The 24,546-nt window shown below is 40.2% G+C and overlaps 3 protein-coding genes across 6 annotated transcripts in view; all 3 read right to left on the bottom strand.

The window, feature by feature from the left end:
• Window positions 1–908: 908 nt before the first annotated feature.
• On the bottom strand, window positions 909–14,459 carry pdrg1 (p53 and DNA-damage regulated 1). 2 transcript variants are annotated; one of them, XR_011915225.1, is made up of 6 exons: window positions 14,286–14,459; window positions 10,136–10,211; window positions 9,876–9,950; window positions 9,688–9,768; window positions 3,598–6,449; window positions 910–2,554 (listed from the first exon to the last, which is right to left on the bottom strand). XR_011915225.1 is itself a non-coding variant. In XM_072382986.1 (5 exons), exons 1-5 carry the CDS (start codon window positions 14,394–14,396, stop codon window positions 6,367–6,369), a joined length of 426 nt encoding a protein of 141 aa, XP_072239087.1. In that variant the 5' UTR covers window positions 14,397–14,459; the 3' UTR covers window positions 909–6,366. The 2 variants fall into 2 exon arrangements, 1 of the variants encoding a protein (XP_072239087.1); XM_072382986.1 differs by having other exon boundaries at window positions 909–6,449.
• A 2,568-nt stretch (window positions 14,460–17,027) lies between these two features.
• fam217bb (family with sequence similarity 217 member Bb) lies at window positions 17,028–22,051 on the bottom strand. Of its 2 annotated transcripts, none has more exons than XM_072382984.1 (4): window positions 21,162–22,051; window positions 20,800–20,884; window positions 18,826–18,890; window positions 17,028–18,759 (listed from the first exon to the last, which is right to left on the bottom strand). In XM_072382984.1, exons 1-4 carry the CDS (start codon window positions 21,275–21,277, stop codon window positions 17,508–17,510), a joined length of 1,518 nt encoding a protein of 505 aa, XP_072239085.1. In that variant the 5' UTR covers window positions 21,278–22,051; the 3' UTR covers window positions 17,028–17,507. The 2 variants fall into 2 exon arrangements, with proteins under 2 accessions (XP_072239085.1, XP_072239086.1); XM_072382985.1 differs by having other exon boundaries at window positions 20,800–20,881.
• A 95-nt stretch (window positions 22,052–22,146) lies between these two features.
• Window positions 22,147–24,546, bottom strand: part of aldh1l1 (aldehyde dehydrogenase 1 family, member L1) — a 44,286-nt gene continuing 41,886 nt past the window's right edge. For both annotated transcript variants that reach the window (XM_072382983.1, XM_072382982.1), the window contains exons 15-23: window positions 24,269–24,374; window positions 24,099–24,186; window positions 23,895–23,988; window positions 23,712–23,811; window positions 23,537–23,635; window positions 22,992–23,157; window positions 22,755–22,860; window positions 22,429–22,628; window positions 22,147–22,235 (exon numbers count right to left, since the gene is read on the bottom strand). In XM_072382983.1, coding sequence (XP_072239084.1) covers window positions 22,180–22,235; window positions 22,429–22,628; window positions 22,755–22,860; window positions 22,992–23,157; window positions 23,537–23,635; window positions 23,712–23,811; window positions 23,895–23,988; window positions 24,099–24,186; window positions 24,269–24,374 — 1,015 coding nt within the window. In that variant the 3' untranslated portion in view covers window positions 22,147–22,179. The remainder of the gene's footprint in view (window positions 22,236–22,428; window positions 22,629–22,754; window positions 22,861–22,991; window positions 23,158–23,536; window positions 23,636–23,711; window positions 23,812–23,894; window positions 23,989–24,098; window positions 24,187–24,268; window positions 24,375–24,546) is intronic.

Raw genomic sequence — 24,546 nt, 5'->3', positions numbered from 1 at the left:
ATTCCAATTCAGCAAAGCAACATATTCCAAAAAAAGAGATGTGACATTGAAGCTTTTTAAACTTTGTAGTGATGGTATTCCTTCTCACAACATTGAAGACATTCTGCCATTTTCTCCTAAAACTTATGGTACATTGATTTGTCTGATCACAATACACTGTGATTAGATAAATCAGTGATCACACACTGTGATAGATTACCCCTGTGTGAAGTAGTACTGTCTGAGTGATCAGCGATGTCAAGTGTCAAGCCTAAATTTATGCCCTTGCTTTATACGGTGAATTTTCCAATTCTAATCTTGTGAAATTTCAATTCAATTCAGTTTTATTCTTATAGCGCCAAATTACAATAATTGTCATCTCAAGGTACTTAAATAATATAGTCCAATTCAAGCCAAATGGAGTTCAATTCATTGTAATCATAATCCAATGAAATCCAATTGATTCATTTCAAAATAGTCAAATTCATTCATATAGAGCCAATTCAAAAACAATTTCCCAACTATGGAAACCAACAGATTGCACCAAAACTTTTCCTCAGTCCAATCTCCCATCCTGAGCATGCGACTGTGGAGAGGAACAAATCCTTTTTAACATTAGCAGGTCCTGAGATTTTCACTTCTGCTGCATGTCCCCTCCCCTCTGCAAAAATTGTGTATTCCTCTCAAGGTTCTATCTCCATTGTATTGTGAACAGCCACTCCACCCCCCACTGAGGTTGCTGCCTATGATGATAAAGGCCAAACTGCTGTTTGAATGAACTCTGATCAGCCCAATATACTGAGTGTTGAGTTGTGTGTGTTGTACTAAGAGTAACCATTTTTCATTTTATTTAGACAACAAACAGATGTACACATTCACTTTATTTTGTCAGTTGATCTGAGAAACGCTTTCTATTTGTCATAAAAACACTAATTTTAACAATGTCATTTTAGGAAGGGACATACTAAATCTTTCATGAATGGTAATTTGGTTGTAGGTTACACCCCAATTTCAATGACAATTTACTCTGCCAAGCTCACAATGTCAAAGAACAGAGGACTGGAATTAGTGCCCCAAAAAAACACAATTTCAGCTTGGAAAAACTACAAACAGACGATATAACTTCAGGAAGAAGTTATTTCACACTAAGAAAAGCAGGCTCACATATGGAGGCTATACAAAGCAATGTAGCATACAGTTGTCCCATCTAGAAGTTTCCACATTCCCATGGTGAGTCTTTCCTAAATTTGCCACAGGTGTATTTGCGGCAGCATACACAAAGATCTATGCTTCTGTTATTATCGAGTATGCGCACCTGGCACTATGTATTTTTCTTCTGAGAAATTCTTATCTTACGATGCTGCTGTTTGTGTTCTTCCCCTTGTGCCTTTTGCTGCAAAAGCCTGTTTTGAAGAATGAACAATTGGCGACTTTCTTTTAATCCTGTACATGCTGTGTACAAGATGTGCATTTGTGACAGCCATGTCAAACAGGTTGTAAAACACAGACATGGGCCATCTCCGTGTACCTGCAGGTACCGAGTAGTTGCGTGATTTCTAGTCCATGATATCAACGCTGCATTGGAAATGGTTGTAATCAAAAACAGTTGTTAGCCCGATTCTTTCATTGGAAGCCCAAGAACAAGCTGGAGAAATCTTTTATTAAACAAAGTATTTATTAGTGGTCACATAGTAAAGTATATTGCAGCACTGGACTCGGAGTGACAGAGCTCCCGCAGAAAATCCATCAGGCCGAGCCTCGATATCCGGAAGCATTCCATATTTATATGCAGCTTTATCTCACAGAGGTTGTACTTACACTTCACGTATAATTGGCCAGTTTGTAGTGGCCTGAACAGGCCAACCACTGTCTTTGTTGTGTTCTTTGGATGTAATAAACAATGTGTGTGTGTGTGAGTGCTGTTTTAGGCATGTATCTAATGTACCAGACCTATCTACTCTAATAGAGATGTTTTGTCTGACCCAGTTGTTTCGTCTTGCTATGTCATCCTAAGGTCTTGGACCATTTAAGGTCATCTATTGTGCAGTATCAGCAGAGGAACATAGGTTATTTAGTAAAATACAGAATATGAATACATAATGTCTAAGAACAAAAAACTGTCTGATTCATGGTGCTTAGAAAACAAACAGATTTGTTGTTTTTTTTGTTGCAAACAAATCCATCATCCATTCCTGCTATTGAGTCCTACCTTTGTTTTGGCTGTCACCCCATGACAATTTCTCAGGTAACACAATATGTCTTATGCCCTTGTCAAATGCCGGCACGGTTTTTGTTACAAATGTTATAGCCTTTTATGGTCTGTGATTCTTACAGAAGGGCACATCAGAGTTGCTGGCCTGCAGAATATCCCGTGTGTGGGGGTGGGGTGCTGACAGGGGCACAGCTCAATAATTTGTCTTTTTTACACAGCAATGGGAGGCAGCTAGTGGTATGTTAGACTTATTCACACATTTGGGGGGGATTCTGTGCCATTTGGGACTTAACAGGAAGAAACCTCTGTCAGAACCAGACTCAGGAAGGGTGGTCATCCGCCTCGACCAACTGGGGTGGACAGCTGAGAGGACAGAAAAGAGAGGACAACAAACACTGTAACACCATTAAAAGGATACCTGTTGGAACAGGGAAACACAAGTTAATGACCACAATAATGTCACAGACAGACAGATGAAGTATAAGTAAACTCTGAAATTAAGCTTAGCTGTATTCTTTTTTTTATACACCTGTTCAGTGTAGACCACTAATTAAAAACGAGTGTCTACATGTAGGTTCTCTCTTAGTCTCTTAGTGTTTTGTAATATTCATCCTTGTACAACGAAGGTGATTGAAATGTTTTTTGTACTCCCTTCAAGCAGTCTATAATATCATCAGAAAGGTTTTCACCGAGAATTAAGTTCTGTCCCTGTGGCTCAGAATTGGAAAAACAGTGGAAAGTAACACTAGCACATAGATTATTTCCAGATTAAGATAAATCTTAATGTCTCTCAGGAGGAGCCATAGGTTTTATTTTTGTAAATGAGCATTATATGCAGGCAGATCACACATTATGTTGGGAGCAAGTGCATCTGGTGTTGGGGGACTTGAAGCCCAACACCAGATGCACCTGATAAGGTATACAAAATAACAGAATATGATTGCAGTTGGTTAGAACAATTAGATTTACATGTGCATAATTTACTAAGGTGGCCAGCAGTAGGAAATCAGAAACCTTCCACTTGAGTGGACACATGGTTAGATGCAAGATCAGCAAGTGATGAGTCATTAGTGTGTTAAGCTTATCAACCCACTGGCATACCTACTGACTTGGTTGGCCTTTTAGCATTTTAATTCTAGTTACTTATACACCACAGATAGCGTTCAGCCAGAAACTGTTCCTGTTAATCTTTTAGCCAGATTAGCCACAGAATTGGATTATTTTGTAATCTCTTGGTGAATTGAAACTACATTTGTTAAATTACCACCACAGCTACAGATTGTCAGAGTGCAGGGATTATAATATATCACAACAGCAAACAGGTCACAGTTTAAATGTTTCAGGCACAATTGAAAATTAATACCACTGGGTTAGCTCTTTGTTGCCATGACAAGCAAAAGACTCACTTCATTTATCAAAATTTGTAGTTCATCTTCTTATCCCTACTCCATTTTCCTGCCAGTGAGCCAGAAATTAATTTCAGTAAAACAGTTCAAAAGTTGCATCTTGCTGTGACGCGATAATGCTAACCACCACACCACTATGCAGCCCACACATTATCCCACACTGATGATTTTAAAGAAAATATATACATTACTACAGACACGCCTAATACTCACATGACGGAAATAAAAGTTGGATGTTGATATTGTGAATTACATGTCATATTTAATCGACACAGATTTAAAATGATGGCTCCTGTGCAAGAATGTGTCATTTTTATAAATGCTTGTAAATCAGTTCCCCTCTCCTCATGTCTGCCCACACTATGCTCACATCTCTGGTGGGAAACATTCAAGGAGAGGAAGTAAGGGTGTACAAATCGACAAAGGGGACATTTACTTAAGTCAACAATCTAATGATAGTATTTGAAATGAGCACTTAGGCCTGCAGATTGTCTAAACCATGTGATTATGTGCTTTATACGTTTCACATTCAGGTGGCTTTTTTTTTCTAAATCACACCCATGTGTTTTAAAAGTTGAAGAGGTTTTAGTTTGCTCCTGTTTCCTTTAGTTCCAGTACATTGAGCTCACAAGACAAATGAGAAAAGCAAGAAGTATTGTAGTAATGTTGTAGTATATAACAGTTGATCTTTTATAGATGACTAATGGTCAATTAAGTCAACACATCAATCCCACTTCTGTCAGAATAAATATATCTGCCCTACACAAGAAATTTTACTCTCTCAAATTAATTTACCTCTTTGACAGTACGGTTACCACACTCAATAAACTGCCAGTAACTTCTCATAAATCATCTCTCCTACTCTGTACTGAGATGACAAGGGAATGACAACTAAATTAGATATTTTCTCTTGAATGTCATTAATTCACTCAGTCCCACAGCAGGAACTATTGCCACACACACATAGTTAATATGCCAAGGAAAACTCATACCCTTTTCATGGGTAGTGTCAAGTTTATAAAATTGAATTAAATAGCAACTAAATTCAAGTCCTTCTCCAGAGATGTGTTACACAGCTTGTTAACCGAAAATGTTGCAATACTATCAGTGCTTTCTCACAGGTGAGGGTCCCTTACCCGCAAACTGTGATTAACATATTGACATACCAAAGGTGTCATTATGTCCAGGGATTTGCAATTTGGTACAGCTTCATTCTATATTGTCAAGCCTTTGATAATTACACAGTTTTTTTTTTTTTCTCAAGGAGTGTGAAACATTTAGTTCTTGCAGGCGAGTGAAGGTAAACAAGATGGTTGTATAATCAATCATCGGCTTAAGAACAACAGTGTGTCACTCCTGTTTCACGGCAGTGTTACATGTCTTGTTTCGGCATATTTGTCTAACTTTTGAGATGACTGGCAAGTTCCCATCCTTTGACTCACAAATTCATCACTCAGGTCTGGTTTCAAGTCTGACTGGAGTGGCAAGCAACCAAGTTTAAAGAGAGACTGAACTCAAAAACACCACCACTTCCACAACACACACCGTCATGACTACTGTATAGATGGCCCTCCCTTTCCCTTATTGCCTCTGGCTAAATCATGTCAGCTGAATTATACTGCAAAACTACTATTAATCCATCCACTCCCCTTCAGGACAACACACTAGTTATGTATCACTCAGATTGTGACTGAGGCTGTATGGTATGTTCCAGGAAAAGGCAAAGAAAAAATGTAGCCGAGACCATTCAGAAAAGCAAGCTTCTAATATAAATACAAAACGTTCATGAAAATGAATTAATAGAATTCCATAAGGACATTTTAATGAAACCTTTTTTTTCTGAAATTCTGTCTGTCTTTTTATACAAGCACAAAATAGCAGGACATAAATACATAGGAATTGCACAGCCCAGCAGACAACAGGCTTGCTGGGCCAGGCAGTCTCTCTGCTTGCATGCTTGCACTACACTGCCACTTTCTGACCGAGAACCAAAAGCAGAACCTGATTCAACTTGTATAGATATTTCATGCCATGTAGACCCTCGGTTTGACAATTATTTAAAGAGAGAAAATAGAGCTAATCTTCAAAACTCCAGTTCTCACTTCTACAGACAGTTGATGCTTAGCTTGCACCCAGGGCTTTCATGGACCTGCATTTCCTACAGACAGACAGAATGCTGCATCAACAAACGGGGTCACAAATTCAAACAATCATATTAATAGAAAACTAGAGATTAATTGGCACTACGAGTGCAAGTGACCTTGTGCCCATCTGTGTTTGCTGCCCTGTTAGATATGTTGCATTCACAGCTCTCAGAATGACTTTACTAAGTACGATATTAGAATTCTGTAAATAATGGCTGGAGTTTTGAAAATAGTCCCCCAACACATTACCGCACCAATCGCAAAATTTGCTTTTCAGTTATAACTTGAGAAATTTAGAAACACACTTCCTGCAGGATTGGGTAGCACCAAGCTGGCAGCGTCACAAACGATGTGCAGCTGGCAGAGGCCCCACATTGCACAACATCAGTGATACTCTGCAAACAGCTTTGTTCACACTCACCTTAAACAGATGCTATTTCAAGAATGCTCATCGCGATGTTGGCGAGTAAATCTTATCACAATGTAAAACATTTTTTATTCATATTCATTGAATTGGACAAAAGTGGCAGTGTTGAACGTCAATGGGGCGGGAACTATTCTAAAACCACAATCAGACTTGTGCCATTTGTTCTTAATATACTCAAAGGTGGGAGGGGTTTGCAGATCATCTCTTCAAAAGGCTGTTAATAGCTTTGATTTCATCAGTGGATAGCGGAGAAAGATTGTAGCCTCTCAGCTCAGGTTTTCCTGCGTATGAAAAGAAAAACATACATCATGGTCAACTAAATAACAACAACTAAATTAATTCAACTCACACTGATTGTCATTGTAAATTAAGTAAATAGCATGATGGATTTTCCCTTTTCACTGCTATACTAGAGCAATAATTATTACAGTAAAACCACTCCCTGTTTGTTCCTCCAAGTCTAACCAGCACTGCAGCTCATTACACAGGGCTCAGTTTCCTCTCCTGCTTCCAACAACAAACTACTGGGAGACATTCAGAGCGCAACAATGCATCAGCAACAATCTGTGAAACAAAAGGTTGCTTTTAGAGCAAACAATGGGACATGAACAGACTGTCCTATTATGAGTGAAGAAATGTTACCCATGAATTGACATGTGAACTTTTATGGGTAAAAAAAAAAAAAACTCGGGCCCTTAGGATAATAAATCAAATGTGCTTAAACCAAAAGTGATTATGGTGATCTGTTGCTGCTCTATGAAACAGAGATCTACATCAATCTCCCTATGTCATGAAAAAAATGCCATTTCAATTGAAAAAAAACTACTAAAACAAACAGACTGTGACAACAGGGTTGTCAGGTAACAATATCCATTTGTCTCATTTTTTAAATTTCAAACTGTTTGCTTTGTTTTCTTGAACCAAAAACTTAATTCATACATACATACTACATACATGGCTTCATACATCACATGGGGTGGTTTTTGCTATGGGCGAAGTGGGCAATCGCCCAGGGCGCAATCTGTGAAAGGGCGCACCGTGCACGAGAGGAAGAAAAAAAATAAAAGCATTCAGTTATTTTTATAGCTGAATATACAGATTCGACTGTTTGGGTTTTTCTAGTTCCAACAATATGTAGTGAGCTAAAACCGAACAGCGCATTGTGCAGAAGACAGACGCGAATTACGTCAGAGGCTTTTCCACCACAGAGTTGATTCTCAAGTCAAGTGCGTACTCAATGAAGGATGGAAAATAAAAGGTCAAAAAAGCTGTCAGGTACCCAGTTCAGGAGAAGAAGGAAATAAGAACAATAGAAAAGGACAAAAGATAAAGGTATGCACTATTCCATCTTATCAGTGTCTCTGAGTATTACGCAAGCAATGAAACAGATGGCAATAGCTTAATGTGAATTAGTGTGTTTATTAGCCTTTGCTAATAATAGCTAGATGTAGCAACATTAGCTATGTTATGCTATTACTTCTTCACATTAATTTCATTGTTAAGCCCTGATAAAGGCAGTATGTGGCCAAAAACTATTGGCTTTATTTCATTAGTTCCACTATGAGCTAGCTGTTTACATTAAAACTTTAAAACTATAGAAATAGGGTTGGCAGGAACAATGAGGAATGGGTGTGTTTGCCAGGGGGATGAGTGTACATCACCAACCAGGAGCTTTGCTCATAATAATAACCTACATTCCTGCCATCGCCCCATACTGTAGGAGCCTAATTAGATTCAGCAGCAAAGCAAACAAGCACATTTCCTCAAGACGGGCAGATGAGAACACATTTATGCAGTGAATGTAATTTTACTACTGTGGACAATGGTACTCTGTAAAATATTGAACCGTTCCACAATGCACAAAACCCTTATGGACCGCAGGTTTTCGGTATTTAATTCATTTTGCGCTGATGCTGTGTGTGCCTGTCCAGGCAGGTGAAATGCCCTCCCCACTCCCGAGATGCGAGTTAATGTCCAATCACTGTCCAATCCAAGTCACAGGGCTCTGAACTTTGTGTTAGTGCTGTTTGTCAGGAGCTGTTTTTCTGTTTGTCCACCCACGCACACTAGTCGCATTCGGACAGAGACGTTCTCAGAATGCAGTTCTAAGAACTGTCCACCTCGAATTTCGTTATAAGAACTGCCCTTCCCCAGGGGAACTGTTTCATTTTACATTCGCACATGAATCAGTGACCTTAACAGGGACTGATGTGACGCAAACGTCTGCGACAGACTTGTTACTTTAGCGCCACACACAACAACAAAACAAAATCTGCGAAAAGTAAGGAGAGAAGAAAACAACACCACCAATAAGCTAATATGGAGAGCGAGGAGGCCACCGTGTTCATGGTCTGCATGACGGCAATATTAATCATGGACAATCACATCAGGTGTCTAAGATCGAGCACACAGCGAGAGTCAGGGGATGAAGAATCGTGCAGCAGGCGATACTTGCCTGATGACTTGCCTGGGATTTGAACCCAGGTCATCCACATGAAAGGTGGCAATCTTACCATTACACTATCCAGTAATGATACATTAAATTTTACACAAATGTCAGAATTTCTGAGCTCTGAGTCAGAAAGTTGTGTTTAGTAACTGTTAACTTGACGGAAAAGTGTTATATTATTCAGTACAGTGATCACTGGTATGTTTACAGTTTTAGCTGACAAGCAAAATAAAGAGAGAATTCTGGGAGAAAAAAAAATTGTTCTCTTTACGCAAAACACGTACTGAAACTGAACCGAAACCGTGGGCCAAAAACCGAGGTACGGATCGTAGCGTGTGTTACCAGTATCATTGCACCCCTAGTGGACATCCACGTGACTCATGGTGTTAAAAGCTTTAAAAGTCTCTGCTGCCTCAGAGATACTTTACAAGATTTAAAAATTTTGACATATTGTCACATGAAACACGTGATTCCACACTGGCACTTGGCCTAAAGTAAACCAGTTTAAGCACACTGACATTGTGTTTGATATCTAATCTTTTTATAAAACACATTTATTGGCTATTGACATTACTCAAATGGCAGTCCACTTCACAGTTCTCCTATAATTAATGTAGTTCTTTCAAACAAAAGTATCTGAAACTAAAACAGTTATAACTAGTGAGATATTGCTGTAGTTCTGGTTCAGACTTGTAGGGCTGCTTTTAGCGTTACTGACCACTTGATGTCCCTGTTCACACCCATTCAGTACCAGTAGCTTTAGGTCCTTTCCTGTTTAATTTGACTTATAGTCAAAATGTATCTGATGTGTTTGGCATTAAAGCTAAATTCAGATCCCCATAGAAATGCTGTTATTTAAACATCAGAAGAATAGTTCCTTAAGATTAACTGCTGGTGACATGAACAAAAAATGGGAAGGAAATGGTAAAAACAACTGAAGTAAGCTCAAATAATTGCATTAAAGCAAGTATGTAGCAATTATAACTTCATAGAGCCAATGAAAACTCCAATCTCCTTCACATTAGCAGAAGGAGTTTGGCCAAATGAATTCAGAGGAATGCGCTTCATACCTTGTATCTCATTGATATGATTGACTTTCCCTTTTAATCCTTTGCGGAGGTCATTTATCTCCTTATCCAGCTGTTCCTGGTCTACACACGAGAAACACAGATACGCAGAGTTTACTATATTAAGCAAAACCATTCATAGAAAAGAAATTATCTAACATAGTAGAATTGTATTATCTCTAAATGTTTACCTTTCTGAATCATCTTGCTTGCCTTTGAGTTGGGAAATTTGATGAACATGTTCCCAAAGCACACCTTTACTTTCTCTGTAAGCAACAGCAGCAGTAAACATCAATAGTATGGCAACATTTATGTACAATACCGCAAATATACACCTGACTCATGACTGCATGTGTCTTTTGCACAGTAACCCATGAGTGCTCTCAAGAAACTCTAGAAAACACCTAATCCTTTTCTCTTCTGAGACAACACACTGCTGTGAATAACTCACCTAAATCTGACATCTCATGTTTCATTGCATTTAGTGCCTCCCTGTTCTTGTTTCTCTTTGAGTCCAGGTCCACGATCTGAAACACAAACAGACCGGCTTAGTTCGTCACAATATACACTAGGTCATGCTGCTAATGACTAATTCATCAGAGCATATGGAAAAGTTATCACAAGTTTGCATACATTTTAACTTGAATGTACCAAACTGAAATGTATGTACAGTGGCCCTGAAGTGCAAAAGAGGTAACACAATAGTAAATCAAAAAACACAACGACAAAAGAGGAAACACAACGACAAATCAAAAAACAAAACGGCAAAAGAGAAAACACAACGACATTAACCAAAACGGAAGGTTTGGGTAGCACCAAGCTGGCAAAACCCTTGGGCGACATGTATCGTTGCAGGTTGGACTGGTTGTGGTCCGTCTTTTGAATCGGAAGGACTGTGTTTTCAAAATATGTAAAATGTACGCGCTGCTATTAAATAATATTTTGATGCGAATATCCCATCTTACATGCTGCTTTATCTCTCAATGTTAACAAAAAGGTCTCACAAGACAATATGTTATTAAACTTTATATGGAGGAACGAAAACCATCTATCCATTTTCTATACCCGCTTAACCGGGGACTCACACCAAAAGCGTCCGCTCACGACGCTCACAACCCGCCGCTTCTACTTCTTCGGAAGCCGGAAGCGGCCAAAGGGGTGGGGCTTATATGTATAGCAACGAGCAGATATATAATAGAAAATTTCTGAAGAAATTTTGATGGGTGCCAAGCTGCTGCCTGTCCACACAGAGACACAGAGAGGCTGTGCTGAAGGTCAAGCATTAGATATTTCAAATCCAGTCTGAAATATGAGATTCTGGCTTATTCTGGTGAAACCTGCCTGTTTTAGACAGCATGAGTGAGGTTAACCACACAGAAGGAAGGCCTGAGCCAGAGAGACACAGAGGAGGACAGGTTGTGCCCCCTGAGAACAAACAGCTGTTTCAATGGATTTATAAGTCAAAATAAAAAAAAATTGAACTTTTCAATAGGAGAAAGGTCTGCTGAGCGGCTGGCATGAACCTGTTATCACAGCTGATGTGTTGAGAATAACGGAAAAAACATATGAGTGAGTGCGCCCTATCGCGCGCATTTGTCTCGTGAGCGGCTGGCATGAAGCTGTTAATCTGTTCAGAAAAATCGAAACGTATGAGTGAGTGCGCGCTATCGCGCGCATTTCTCTCATGAGCAGCTGGCATGAAGCTGTTATAACAGTTTAACCATGTTGGCTGCCCTGCTGCTGCCCACTGAGAGAGAGGCTGTCATGTTATATTGTATTAGGAGCACAGATAAAACAGGCTGTCATAATGCTGTTCCAGCAGGCCAGCCATGTTTACTCTGCCCTCATCAGCCATCTTGGCTCTGGCTTCATCAGCTGTGATAGAACAGGGCAGCCATCTTGAGTGAGGTCATCATTAGTTGCTATGAAACAGCTGTGCTACCTGCCAACTGTCAAATCTGCACCTCACTTTGTCCCCTTAAAATCATGGGGTTTTCATTTTGAGGCATAAGTCTGGAACAAACGGTTGCTGTTCGAAAAGTAGAAGTCGTATCCGAATAATTCTTTCACCGTGAGCGCCAGAAGGGATGGGGGAAGCCAGTGGTGTAATTTTTATTCTTCTAATGTCTGTGGCTCCTTTTTTATGGCAGTTTTAAAATGAGTTCTGACTGATTTCACGGCTCGTCCGTTTTATAATGGGATAGAATGTTCCCTCTCTGCGCTCAGAGGTGATTTGTGAGAAATCTGTGAGGCCAAGCTCAATGACAGTCACATTGGGTGAAAGAGAACTAAAATACCTATGTTTTGATGTAAAATTTGTCCAGATCAGGCAGATATTTTGGACGTGAGAGGCATTTGCTCGAGAATTTAAAAAAAAAAAAGATTTTTAGAGTGGGAGTTAAGAGTGTGAGAGGCATGAGATGACCTCCTCTGGCCACCTAAAACGTAAACTGCCGTTGTGTCAAAGCTGTATAAGCTATCAACAAGCCCTTTACCACAGTTAAAGTTGAGTATTTCCTGTCACACACAAAGTTTGAATGATGTGTGTGTGATGCTGTATGGCTGAGTTTGGAGGCCTCCAAGGGGAGGCAGTTTTGGGCTTGTTAAGGCCTTCTCAATGCATTTTCCCATTGGGAATTTGCCCGCTTTTTCCCAATTTTCCGGAATTCCTTTTGAGTAATGAGAGAGACAAATACAAGCACACTTCTGCCGATCGGTGCGCACGCAGCGATGTGTTTTTTATTCCAGTCGGACCATCGCTGCGGGAGGAGTAACGCGCCGAAATTCGGGAAGCAAGCGGGAGAATAATAATAGTCTCACACAATAGCAATATGTGTGCCTTGCCTTTGGCATTGGCACCCATAATAATAATCCACCCATACATCGGTTCCCTCTTTCACCATGGATTGTACTCTGGGCAGCCTTCTTTGTGTTTCTTTGTGTTTGCGCTCTGCCGTTTTCCGCCTTCGGAATCCAGATCGGCCCTCATTGGCTGTCGTCGCGTCACTGCTCATTTGCATAAAGTTGAGCCTTTCTCAACTCTTGAAGCTCACGCTCACAATGACTGTCGCTCATCGATGCCAGCTCCAGCCCCCAGCGACCTGACCGACGGAGCCTATCCCAGCGGTCATCGGGCGAGAGGTGGGCCAGTCCATCACAGGGCCACACAGAGACAAACAACCACACTCACTCCTAAGGAAAATTTTAGAGTCACCAATTAACCTAACATGCATGTTTTTGGACAGTGGGAGGAAGCCGGTGTAGGTACCAGATGTGCTCAGTTACCAGATCTGCTCGGGGCCCTGCGCCTGCTGGTCACGTCACGTTCTATGATTGGCTGGACGTTGGCACGATAATGTAAGGGAATGTGATTGATCCGGACAACTTACTGAAGTAGTAAAAAAAAAAAAAAAACCTATTGAAGTCGTTTTTGTGGTTCTTCGTCGGAAACATGGACGGCTTTTACAAAGAAATCCAGCATTATCTTTCGAAAAGGACTTGACCCCGAGCACATCTGATTCTTATGAAATGTAGTTTGTAATAAAGTTGGAGTTTCTATTAAATAACGTCATATTGGCAAAAAATACTTAATTCATAAAATGTAAATAGTGGAGTAAACGTAAACCCACTACTTTATGTTTTCTTAAAAAAGCTGTTTTTTTTGTGACTTTTATAGAAATGCTGACATGATTAGCTCAGTTTCCAAATACATTTTGTATTGAAAAAAAAGTTTTTTACGAGTGGCAGATATGGCTACCCGAGCACATCTGGTACCTACACCGGACCAATCACATTCCCTTACGTCATTGTGTCAACGTCCAGCCGACCATAGAATGTGACGTCCCCACAGGCGCAGGGCCCCGAGCAGATCTGGTAACCCGAGCACATCTGGTACCTACACCGGAGTCGGACGCATACACGGGGAAAACATGCAAACTCCACACAGAAAGGCCCCAGGTGGAGATCAAACCTGAAACCCTCTTGCTGTGAGGCGACGGTGATAACCACCAACCACCGTGCAGCCCCGGAGTAAAAAACACTATATGAACTCATATGATAATGTGGCCGTAACTTTTTAGACTTTTACACTTTAAATAATACTTTCAAAATAAATTGGCTTAAACAATTTGTCAAGAACCCATCATCAATTTTTTTCCGTTTTGGTTAATGGTGTTGTGTTTTCTCTCTTGCAGTTGTGTTTTTTGATTTCCTGTTGATTTATATAATTTATCATTTAAAAAAAACAAACAGTGCGAAGTAGTTTTACTAAAGCAAACCAAATACATATAAGTCACTTCTAGTCTTTCATGTCTAACTTATGCTATGTTACATTTGTTCACCGATTTTTTTTTTTTTATGTAGTCACGCTTTACTAAAAGCAAACAGCGGAAGAGCAGTGTTATATCAAAACTATTTGTAACCGAAGCTGGCGAACAGTCTTCAACATTAACTTCAATAGTCGCTTGTTAAATGTTAAGCATATCGACTGTATCTGTATCTGGGTTAGCAGCTAACATTAGCTCCCTGAACTGACAATACACTGTGGCACTGCTTTGCATAGAGTCAAACAATTTATTGCAATAATCTGCATCTGAATTAACCTGCTGTTTCGTGGTTAGAACATCCTCAGCTGCCTCTTCAACTTCTGTCAAATACTCCAAGACACGTTGGGAATCAGAGCCCATGTTAGCGGTGTAGCTACAAAAATACATCCGGTGTGAGACATTGAAACAGAACAGTCCGCTCAGTTTCTTCTTCTATTTCTACTGCTATTTTTTTCTTCTTTTTCGTTTTACTGGCGGGTAGCAACCAGCTTTAAGATGTATTACCGCCACCTTCTGTGTTGGAGTGTCAACCAGAGTTCGCCACTTACTTGAGAAAACACATTATTAATCATAACAGAAAATAATGGACTTGTTTGAAAGACCAATAATCCGAACAGACGGATCTATATACCTGCGCGGAGGAATCTGCAGCGGCACACCGCTCTGCTGCATGCAAGTGAAGAGAGAAGGAGAGAGCTCTTGTCGGGAGGCTGCAGGAGAAGCTGCTTCTACAGTCTGCTAATTCTAGTTTGTTTAGTTAGCTTGGTGAACATCCCTTGTACATGTTGGTGGATATTACAAAGTGCGTCACTGACGAACGACCACACACACTCACCATTTACACAATTTTAAACCTGTCCATCTACTTGCATATTCCAGTTCTGGATGTTTGATGAGTGAATCAAATCCTGGAATAAACCTGCATCCATCTGTATGCAAACAGCAATCTGACTCCAGAAGTGTTCTTATCGACACCAATATACCTGAACCTCACTTTATAGTCATTCCATTCCTTGTTTTTTTCAGGACTAATGACACTTCCCTGGAGGAGTGCCATTATCTACTGTATACCTTTTTGATAAAACTGTGCCAATTTTAACTTGAAAATCTCTATCAAATAAAATGTCCTTAATCCAGTTAAAGGCTCTACTTTCTATTTCCATCACCTGTAATTTGATTATCAATCTCTCCTTCCAGACTATATCATATGCCTTTTCAAGATAAAAAAAAAAGACTGCCATAACAGATATAAACTTGACTAGATGTTTCCAGGTCCATGGTTCCTCTACCTTTCCTGAATCCACTCTGTTGAGGTGTTAAAATTATTTTACTTTCCATATAAAATACTAATCTTTCTGTAATCATTCCTTCCATTATCTTTCCTATTTGTGATGTTAATGCAATCGGTCTGTAATTCATGGGATTTGATGGATCTATCCCTAGTTTCCTGATAGGAATAATCACTGCTTCTTCCAAACCAGCTGGTAATTTTCCCCCTTCCCATGATTTATTATACAAACTTAACAAATTCATGAATGCGACATTATCTAAATATTTTAGTGTTATATAGCTTACTTAATCTTTTTTGGGAGATGTTATTCCAGTTCTTAAAATTACTATTTTAATTTGGTCCAAAGTAAATGGAGCATCCATTGTACTATTAGTATCCGCCCTCCTCTCAAGAATTTCAGGGTGTATTCCAAATCTAGATTCTTGCATAAATTATAATAGTTTATCATTACAAACACTCCCTCATTTGTACATATCTCTACGGTACATTTTGCTCAACCCCATACACCCATACAAATCTAAGGCCTGATGTAGTCTTGTGGTCTAGGAGTAGAATGAGAGTCAGTTTCTTACTGTTGCTTGAGAGCAATTAGTAGCAGAAGCATATGAAAGGAAAAAGCTTAGTTATGTGGAGTTGGGGGCAGAAGCAACTCCACTTTGAGTTTCCACAGTGAGGATGGAAAGTTAGGATATGTCCAGTGGAAGTAGGATGTAGAGGATTTGTTGCAAAATCTGTTGTCTCATTGTTGAGGGAGTTGGGTGTAAGTGGACAGAGTGTGAGGAAAATAGTGAAGAAAGTGTCAGATGAGGCAGTAAAGTCCAGTCAGTGGATTTGGATTAGGATTAGAAGAAGCAATAGTAGCTGGGGGCCCAGCAGGGGGAGCACTTTGGGAAAACAGACTCTTGGAAGAAGCAAGGAAGAAGTCCAGGACATATTTAAGTGGAGGGTGTAGCCCATGTGAGCCTTTTGAAACTAGTTGGCCTATATGGCCTTGTTTTTGCTAGTATTTTTAGTGATTGAAGGACTGTTTAAGTGAGTTTGTCTGCTGAATTTGCTAGTGTGCCCTATCCTGCCTCCACCTCTGGCACCCTCTTTACTTTCATTACCGAACCAGGGTTTGAATTCCATTCCTACTTATCTTTACCTCTTCCATTTCTACCCCCTACCCGAACCAGGGTTTGTATCTCCACCCTTCTATGACTGGTGTGCAGTTGGTGAGAGGCTGGGGTAGCTTGTGGTTGTGGGGAAAAAAAAAAGATTGTTGTGGTGTGAGGTGCCGTGATGGCTGGCATTAGGGGAGTGACTCTGGGACGCCAGTGATCACTGTCTAGCCTCCTGGAGGTGTCGTGGGCCCAACTAGATGAAACGCTGATGAAAGGAGGTTCACACCTGATGACCCCATGACATGTTGGTCAGCATTGTTCACTGGTCTATATAGGGATTATAGAGAATTATTTACTGCGCCTGGTCAATTTTTTTTTTTAGCACAAGTTTCTTGTGTTTACCTTGAATCTGATACTGCAGTTTAGAACTGCCATAAGCTTGGAATTTATATAATATAATTTATAGTTTTCATCAGACAAAGGTAAAAATGTCAGCTTTTATCTTTCTTCTTCTTTTATCAACTTCTGAGTTGATCTAATAGAGCGCATGAGGTTGCTCATTTTGGTTTTAGAGTTTAAAAAACAGCCATGGTTGAGATGCTTATCTGTGAAATTGTCACTTTAAACTGTTTGGAGTAATTTGATGACATATACATTGATGTAAATATCAAGAATCATAAAATCGGTCATATAAATGTATATATCATTTATTGTGCTAACAATGGCTACTAGGTTTACCTTAATCAAAAACAAAGATGTCCATGCTCTTTTACAAATGATTGATCATGTAAACACTCACTCAGGTATTAGTTTATTTAACTGCAAACACAACATTTAACCATAGTAAAACATAAATATGTAGATAACTTATAAACATCTGACAAAAAAACTAATAAATTAAGTCAAAGATTATTGCTTGTCAAATCATTAAAATAATCGGGAAAGAAAGAAAATATACATTCAAGACTGAATCTTAAAAGTGATGAGAGTATCTGTGTTATCCAGGTATTACATACACTAAACTTGCTGTTTATATAACAAATTCATCCTTTTTTGGCCTGCTTGGCCTTCGGATGTGAGAACATTTGGACCCAGGTAAATTGTTCATATAGCAGGGACAGCATCTGGTATTATTTCTTGCTCCTGAAATTTAGCCAATCTCCGTTGCTCAGCTCTTCCTTTTCTACAATCAGAGCTGCTTCTCCTTTTTTCTGATCCATTCTGATGTCTCTCTGCTTCCATTCTCCTTTGCTCTGAGCCACTCCTCCTACTAAACACTCCCATCTTGCTCTCCAATACATCCCCCTTTCCCACATGATCAATAGAGTCTCTGACAGTGGACTGTGTTCTGGTAGTAGCACCTTGGATAGGGTTGCGGATGTTTCCTGAAGCTTGCATTCTCCTGAGGTAACTGTTGGTCATCACAGGGCTGCTAAACCTTTGAGCTCGAGAATTCCTTTCTGAGGAGTGTACTCGGCTCTCACTGTAGCTCCTTTTGGGGAGCGAAGTGGGTCCCCTGCTGCGCTCCAGCATTGGACTCAGTCTGGACTGGTAATTGTAGCTGTGAAGGGAGCGGCAGCCTGATGTGCTACAGGTGGTGTAGTGGATCCGGCAGAGAGTGCAGCCGCAGCCGGAGAGCAGGGTCGAGTGACTGGCTAAGGAGGCGAGGAAGGTGAGGGGGAAGGCGCGCTGACACTGGAGGATGCACTTAGGAGAGCTGAGGCGGGATGAGGAAGCAGCAGGTAACCTGTGACAGCTGGATATCATTTCTGACACGGCTGACTTTCCACTGTCCTCCTGGATGGTCTGGATCTCATTCCACTCCAGCTGCAGCAGCCTCTCCAGGTACCTTTCCAAAGGGCCCACAGGCCGGGGTCGAGGGGCTGCTCTGCCCTCCATGTTGTAGAAAACAGCCAACTGACTGAGGCTCCATGAATTGAATGGTGGAGGAAGGAAATCTGGGAAGTCAAACCCTACATGGTTCTGTCCTCTGATTTTGTAGCTGTGAGAAACGCAGTCCTCAGCCTCAATGACCTCTGGCCTGAGCTCAAGCTGCGGAGGTTCTCGACTAGGAGATGACACAGGAAGTCTTTCACACTCAGATAAGTCTGTGTCACTGTCCTCTTGTGCACGGCTCCTCAGCCCTCCCACCTCCAGCTGGGGGGGAGTTGTCTCTAGTAGGGCAGAGCTGGAATCTAACAGTTGGTGGAAGGAAGAGGCTATTGTGAGTTTACACCCTCTCATAGCAGTGGGTTTGTGTTCTCTGTGGCCACAATGCTGAGCAGCTGACTGCATCCTGACTTCCATCCTTCCTTCTGCAGGAAGCACTGGATGAGACACAGAAATTCCCTGAGCACTGCAGGGAAAGTGTTATAACTTGAGAAGCCAAGAAACCCAAGAGAACAAAATCTGCGCATCTCACCTGTGTTGAAGAAATTTGTATTTGGTCGACGGGATGTTAGACTTGTGCTTTCTTCTCTGTGGTTTCTGTGATTACAGATACAATTATGCCTGAGATGCTCTACACATCACTAACACATTTTCATTCTTTGAATCCTAATAAATAATTTTTGTAACTATTTATTAATCTGATAATTTAGTTTTTCTCTCATAAAGAGAACAAACTGTAAATAAAGATATACAGGAAAAAAGGCTGTAACTAAGGTTTTTACCCACTGAATGTGTTGAACAGTTGCGCACAGAATTCTCAAAAGTTTGACCCTTTTCTCTCAATCTCACTCTCAATGTAGTTCAAATTACTAACACAAGTTCAAACTGAAGTTGGAGTTTTATCATTGTCTTACAATGATCAAATTGTATAAATACAGAAAATAATCTCCAATAATACAATCTGTGCCCCACATGGCTCATGTTAATAGATTTTATAGCTATCCCAGCAAAGATTAGGATGTGAGATGTACAGAAAAATAAAACTTGTGGAATTAATCACTGATCCAAACTCACTTGATGTTAAAGGAGAACAATTCTACTCTTTTTCCACCATTTCACACAGGTCCCAGGCACCTTAATAACATGTCTGTGAAACAATTTGGTCTCAGTCTGGAAATTCGTCACGGATCAAGCTCAGCAGCCCTCTCTGTAAACTGTCTGTGGCACTCGAGTACTGAGGCGGTCAATTTTCCTGCCAACTCCGCCCCCCTTTTCCACCCAACGCGTCAGGCTGCTATGACAACATTTGAGCACGAGCACTGGTCATGGCTGCCTACACACTGTTACCATATATGTTTGAGCCTCAAGTCAGACCCTAAGAATGTATATACTCTAATATAACACAACCTGCTGTATAAATAATTTATTTCAGCATCGTTTGTACCTGCATGAACTAACGGTTAGCATTAACTCGTGGTAATTGGGCAAAAGAAACACAAAGCACACTTAAATCGTTTGTCCTTTCCCCTTGGATGGTTGGTATCATCCCGCTTTTAGGAAAAGTTGAGCCTACATTGTACTGACCCAAACTGTGGAAGCAGTCCCTGTCAAAATGTTTGGCACTCACAGATTTATGTGGCCGGAACTTCGCCGTCAAAAATAAACTTTATCCACTCCAGTCGTTGGTCCTCTGAGACTGGGGTCTTATGCAGGGTCTTGTGCTTGTCACTGCAGCCAACAACAGAGCAACTTACACGTTTAGCTCTCAAATTCGCCATACTACCAACCGTTTTTCTTCCCTGCGATGAATGTAATATGGGCGCTTCACCTGAGCTTTGCTGTTTTATAACCTGTAGGGCGTGGTGGGTGGAGACTGGGTGTTGGCCACTGCTGGAGTTCAGATTTCAGATAATCTGAACGCATCGCCCAGACTAGAAGGTCAAGAGAGTGAGTGGCTGCAGCAGCGCACGCGAAATGAACAGTTGTTTTTTAACATAGGAGGGTGCTCTATATTTGTATAGAAGCGCTGGAAAAGTGATTTTTGCATAATATGTCCCCTTTAAAAGCATCATGTAGGTTTAATGCAGGACTACAAGTGCCTCATATGAGGTTTCCTATTCATTTGTTAAACCCAAATGGGCTTCATTCATGTTGGTTTAGAACCCATGTAAACACAGGAAATGTATTTAAATTTAACTTGCCTCTGTTTCAGTAGTTCTTACTCATCAAATCTTTGAGCCATGCAGTGACACCTGAGCCATGTATTTCTAAACTTTATTTTTGTTTGACCAAAAGCCAAATGTTCAAAAATTTGAATGTCCATAAACTTCTATATAAAATTAATATTCAGTTAACAGTGATGTAACATAAAGAAAATTAAAAACAATATTCCGAAAATAAAACAATGAAATTCTAACATTTGAAAAGTCATCAGTTATCGACTAGATGAAATTATTATAGACTGTGACTCCACAACCGATCAATGGCCTGGCTATTCACCACTCACCTTCTCATGATTATTTTCCTGACTTGGAAACTGGAGCTGAGGCTGAGTAGACTTCCTTTGCGATTGTCGCCTTCCCATTTTGCTACTTTGAAAAAATATTAGTATATATATATTAGTAAAATATTTAGTGGAAATTAGACACGGCTAGTGACAACGATAAAGTATATGCTGAATATGAGCGGTGCTTTAAAGAGTCACCATGGCTGTGTGCTTTATAAATGTTCACATGTTCAAGAGCCTTTATCCTGACACATAAATGTCTGCGCCGCCGCACTACGGCGAACACACTAACAGCGCTATTCTCTCTCCTGGCTATTACTGTTTAATGAAAATAATAAAATGACAATAATATATCGACGTACCTGACCACAATCGGATCGCTGTTGCTCCACGAAACCTTTTTTTTCCATTCCCTGTCCCTAGTAGAAGCCCTCTCCAGACATCGTTGTGTTACACGCTCCTGCAGAATAGTGCCCATCCCAGTTTCCAGCAGGCGCCAATGAAATGAGCGAGAGGGCTGTTCAAGCTAAAAATGTTGCTGGGATGATCACAATTACTGGGGGGGTCCGAAATGCACCCTTTTGTTATCATGAACGATTCGGATTCCGTCTAGCAGAGCGCAGTGCAGCGCCGCTCAGCATCTAATCATTTTACAGGAGCGTAGACCGGCTGAGAAATGGTTGGGAAAAAAAGTTTTTTTTTCTTTCCTTTTACAAGAGTGTCCTGGTCAAGCAGCAGCTCCGGTTGGCACTTATTACTCAACAGTACACACATAATTTAAGCTCAGTGTGTTACAGTGTTCCTATTGTATGGATAAAAAATGTCAAGTACTGGAAGCAGTAATGATTGCATTCTTGAATTATACATTTATTGATTGCTGATGCATTAAAGATATTTAGATTTTGTGAATAAAATATTTTCTTACTATCATAATTTTTCAAGGTAAGTGTGTTTATATTGATCAAATACAGATCATGAAACAACTACGTACAAATGTGGCTTCAGTACATAAGACCAAGCTTTACATGGGTAGTTTTTAAAATGCATGATAATTTTTATTGGGAATGTTACATTTCATAATATTTTTCTGACCAAATATGAGTCGTATTAGAAATAAATTAAGTTTGTTCACTTGTTACTTTGTTACAAAATTCACTTTTGTAACGCAATGTTCATTTGAATAATTCAGGACATTTCTTCTTACAGCTTGTCTTAATGGCACAGCTATTGAGAATTGAACAATGTGTTAGAAAAATTTAGCATGTTAATGTGATCAGTTAGCATGTTAAGGCACAAACAGAATTATAGTCAGTATAACTTTGTCTTCATGACCCTACGCATGTCTCCCTTCTGTCAGAGTTCACATGCATCATTGACGTCTTAATACTCGATGGTCACCGCCTTTGTCTTCAGGTATTCATTGAGAGCCTCTTGTCCTGTTGAAGTGACAAACGGAAAGTAAACATGCATGTTATTCACCACAGGCGGTGGGAGGAAGCCAGGGTACCCTGAGAGAACCCCTGATCTGATCAGACTTTTTACTGTTTTTAGAGCAGATCTCTAGTTAAAAAAAAATTTAGTTTAAATAAAAAAAAAAGTCTACATAGTCAGAGCAGCAGTTTTTCCTACCCAGGTCTTTGCCAAATCCAGACTGCTTGAAGCCTCCAAAAGGCGAGGCTACATCTGTTTTGTTGTAGGTGTTAACAAAAACGGTGCCAGCGTTGAGCTTCTCGCTTACATACAGAGCTTTGTTGATGTCCCGAGTGAAAACACCTGATGCTAGGCCATACTCTGTAGCGTTGGCTCTTCTTAGGACATCATCCACCTCACTAAAGGTAACCAGGTCGGAAGGAAAAAAAGTACAATAGAAAAGAAGATAAAACATTGTTAGTGAACAAAACAAGTCCTTATGTGAGCTATTAAGATGAATGAAGCAGTCTTGGATTTTTGCTTACCCACTCTTGAACTTAGAAATGATCATGATGGGGCCAAATGACTCTTCTTTAGCTATGTACATGTGGTCTTGGACATCAGTAAACACTGTGGGTTCAAAGAAGAAACCTGGGAGCATATGAATAAGACAGTAGATTAAAGATCCACATGAGATACAAATTTGGATTCAGTTCACAGCATCCATAATATATGGTGGATCACACTGAGTTGGACAAATCTTTGAGCTTGTGCTCTCTCACCTGGTCGCTGCACCTGTTTGCCACCACAGATTAGGGTGGCTCCTTCCTTTACACCAGTCTGACAATACTCCACCAGTTTGTCCATATGGGCTTTGTGGTTCTGAGGGCCATGGTCTGTAGAGCGGTCCAACGGATCCCCTATCTTCATCTTCTTGACCTCCTCAACCTGAGACACAAGACATCCAAATGATCTTTAAGGCTTTACAGGGGTAGTTTTTAAAATGCATGATAAAAGAAGCTGCGAACACAAAAGGAAAAAAAAAAGGTCTTCAGTTGTGGGGTGCTCAATAGTTTTTGTTGATAACTTGCAAAGACTTCACAAGTCTTTATTTGTATCCTGTGTCTCTGGTGGCATCTCTTTGCATCATTTATATATCAAAACACATTACTCATCCTGTTTATGCCCAGATGTATAGCCTCAGAAATAGCTTAAAACAAAAAAATAAATAGAAATTTATAAAAATATAAATAAGTTTAGATAAGTAGGCAGCTTCTTTTTATTTTTTTTGCTTGTCTGACATCTGAACTGAGACTGGAAGACATACCACTTTTTTCACAAACTGGTCATGAATAGAGTCCTCCACAAACAGTCGCCCAGCAGCGATACAGTTTTCTCCTTTGTTGAAGAAGACTGAGCTCATGCCCTGAAATACACAAACAACTAATTAACAATTTACATACATGCTAAATGATAATGAAAGCTCCTGTCAATTAACTCACCAGGAGCACAGCCTTGTCCATGTCACAGTCACTGAAGATGATGAGCGGTGATTTTCCTCCGAGCTCCAAAGAGACTTTTTTAACATTACTGACCGCACAGCTTTAGAGGAAGCAGAGTACAGACAGATTAAGTTTAGCTGTTGTTATAATTTTTATTTTATTTTGTGAAGGCGCTTCTCTCACCTTTTCATGATGTGTTTGCCAATTTCAGTGGAACCTGTGAAGCCCAGTTTACGCACATCAGGATGGTCTGACAGACGCTGACCTACCAGACCACCTAAAGGAGAAGAATAAACTTTATGAAAAACTCTGAAGCTTCATTAGTTAACCACAGGAACATGCCACACTTTTACTGTCTGACTGGGCCGAAGGTATTTTTTTTCCTACCTGAACCAGGCAGAATGTTAAGCACCCCTTTGGGAAGTCCCACTCTTGCTGTCAATTCAGCAAACTTAAGTGCTGTAAGTGGAGTCACCTAGGAATAAATAACATAAATTACCTAGATAACTTCATGACGTTTTGTTTCTTGTGTGGCGTCTGTAAAATGTGAGTCTGACCTGTGCAGGTTTGACGACAACCGTGTTTCCAGCTGCCAGACAGGCTGCTGTCTTCCAAGCTAGCATCATCAGGGGATAGTTCCAGGGAATCACAATAGCACACACACTGGGGGACAAAAAGGTGCAAATGATACCAGTCTGATAATAACTGTCACACAACATGGGGACAAGCCTAGAAGTCTTGGTGAGGCCATACTTAGTTAATAACAAGCCAAAGCAAAATAGGAAGAAACAAAGTTAGCTATGTGTCTCTCAGAATGCTTTGTGCAATGTATTAA

This window comes from Leuresthes tenuis, unplaced genomic scaffold (genome assembly GCF_036924035.1).
Source record: "Leuresthes tenuis unplaced genomic scaffold, fLeuTen1.0.hap1 SCAF_3, whole genome shotgun sequence".
In the NCBI taxonomy this organism is placed as follows: Eukaryota; Metazoa; Chordata; class Actinopteri; order Atheriniformes; family Atherinopsidae; genus Leuresthes; species Leuresthes tenuis.
Note: the sequence above shows the minus strand (reverse complement) of the source record. Positions and strands in the feature narration are given on the sequence as shown.

Excerpts from the sequence above, each read along its gene's own strand:
- pdrg1 (XM_072382986.1), bottom strand. The coding sequence starts at position 14,396 with ATGTATTTTTGTAGCTACACCGCTAACATGGGCTCTGATTCCCAACGT. Across the intron at positions 9,951-10,135 it reads ACATGAGATGTCAGATTTAG|AGAAAGTAAAGGTGTGCTTT; the intron begins GTGAGTTATTCA and ends TGTTGCTTACAG. Across the intron at positions 6,450-9,687 it reads TCATATCAATGAGATACAAG|GAAAACCTGAGCTGAGAGGC; the intron begins GTATGAAGCGCA and ends TTTCATACGCAG.
- fam217bb (XM_072382984.1), bottom strand. The coding sequence starts at position 21,277 with ATGGGCACTATTCTGCAGGAGCGTGTAACACAACGATGTCTGGAGAGG. Across the intron at positions 18,891-20,799 it reads AGGAAAATAATCATGAGAAG|AAACCACAGAGAAGAAAGCA; the intron begins GTGAGTGGTGAA and ends CTGTAATCACAG. Across the intron at positions 18,760-18,825 it reads TACAAATTTCTTCAACACAG|TGCTCAGGGAATTTCTGTGT; the intron begins GTGAGATGCGCA and ends CTTTCCCTGCAG.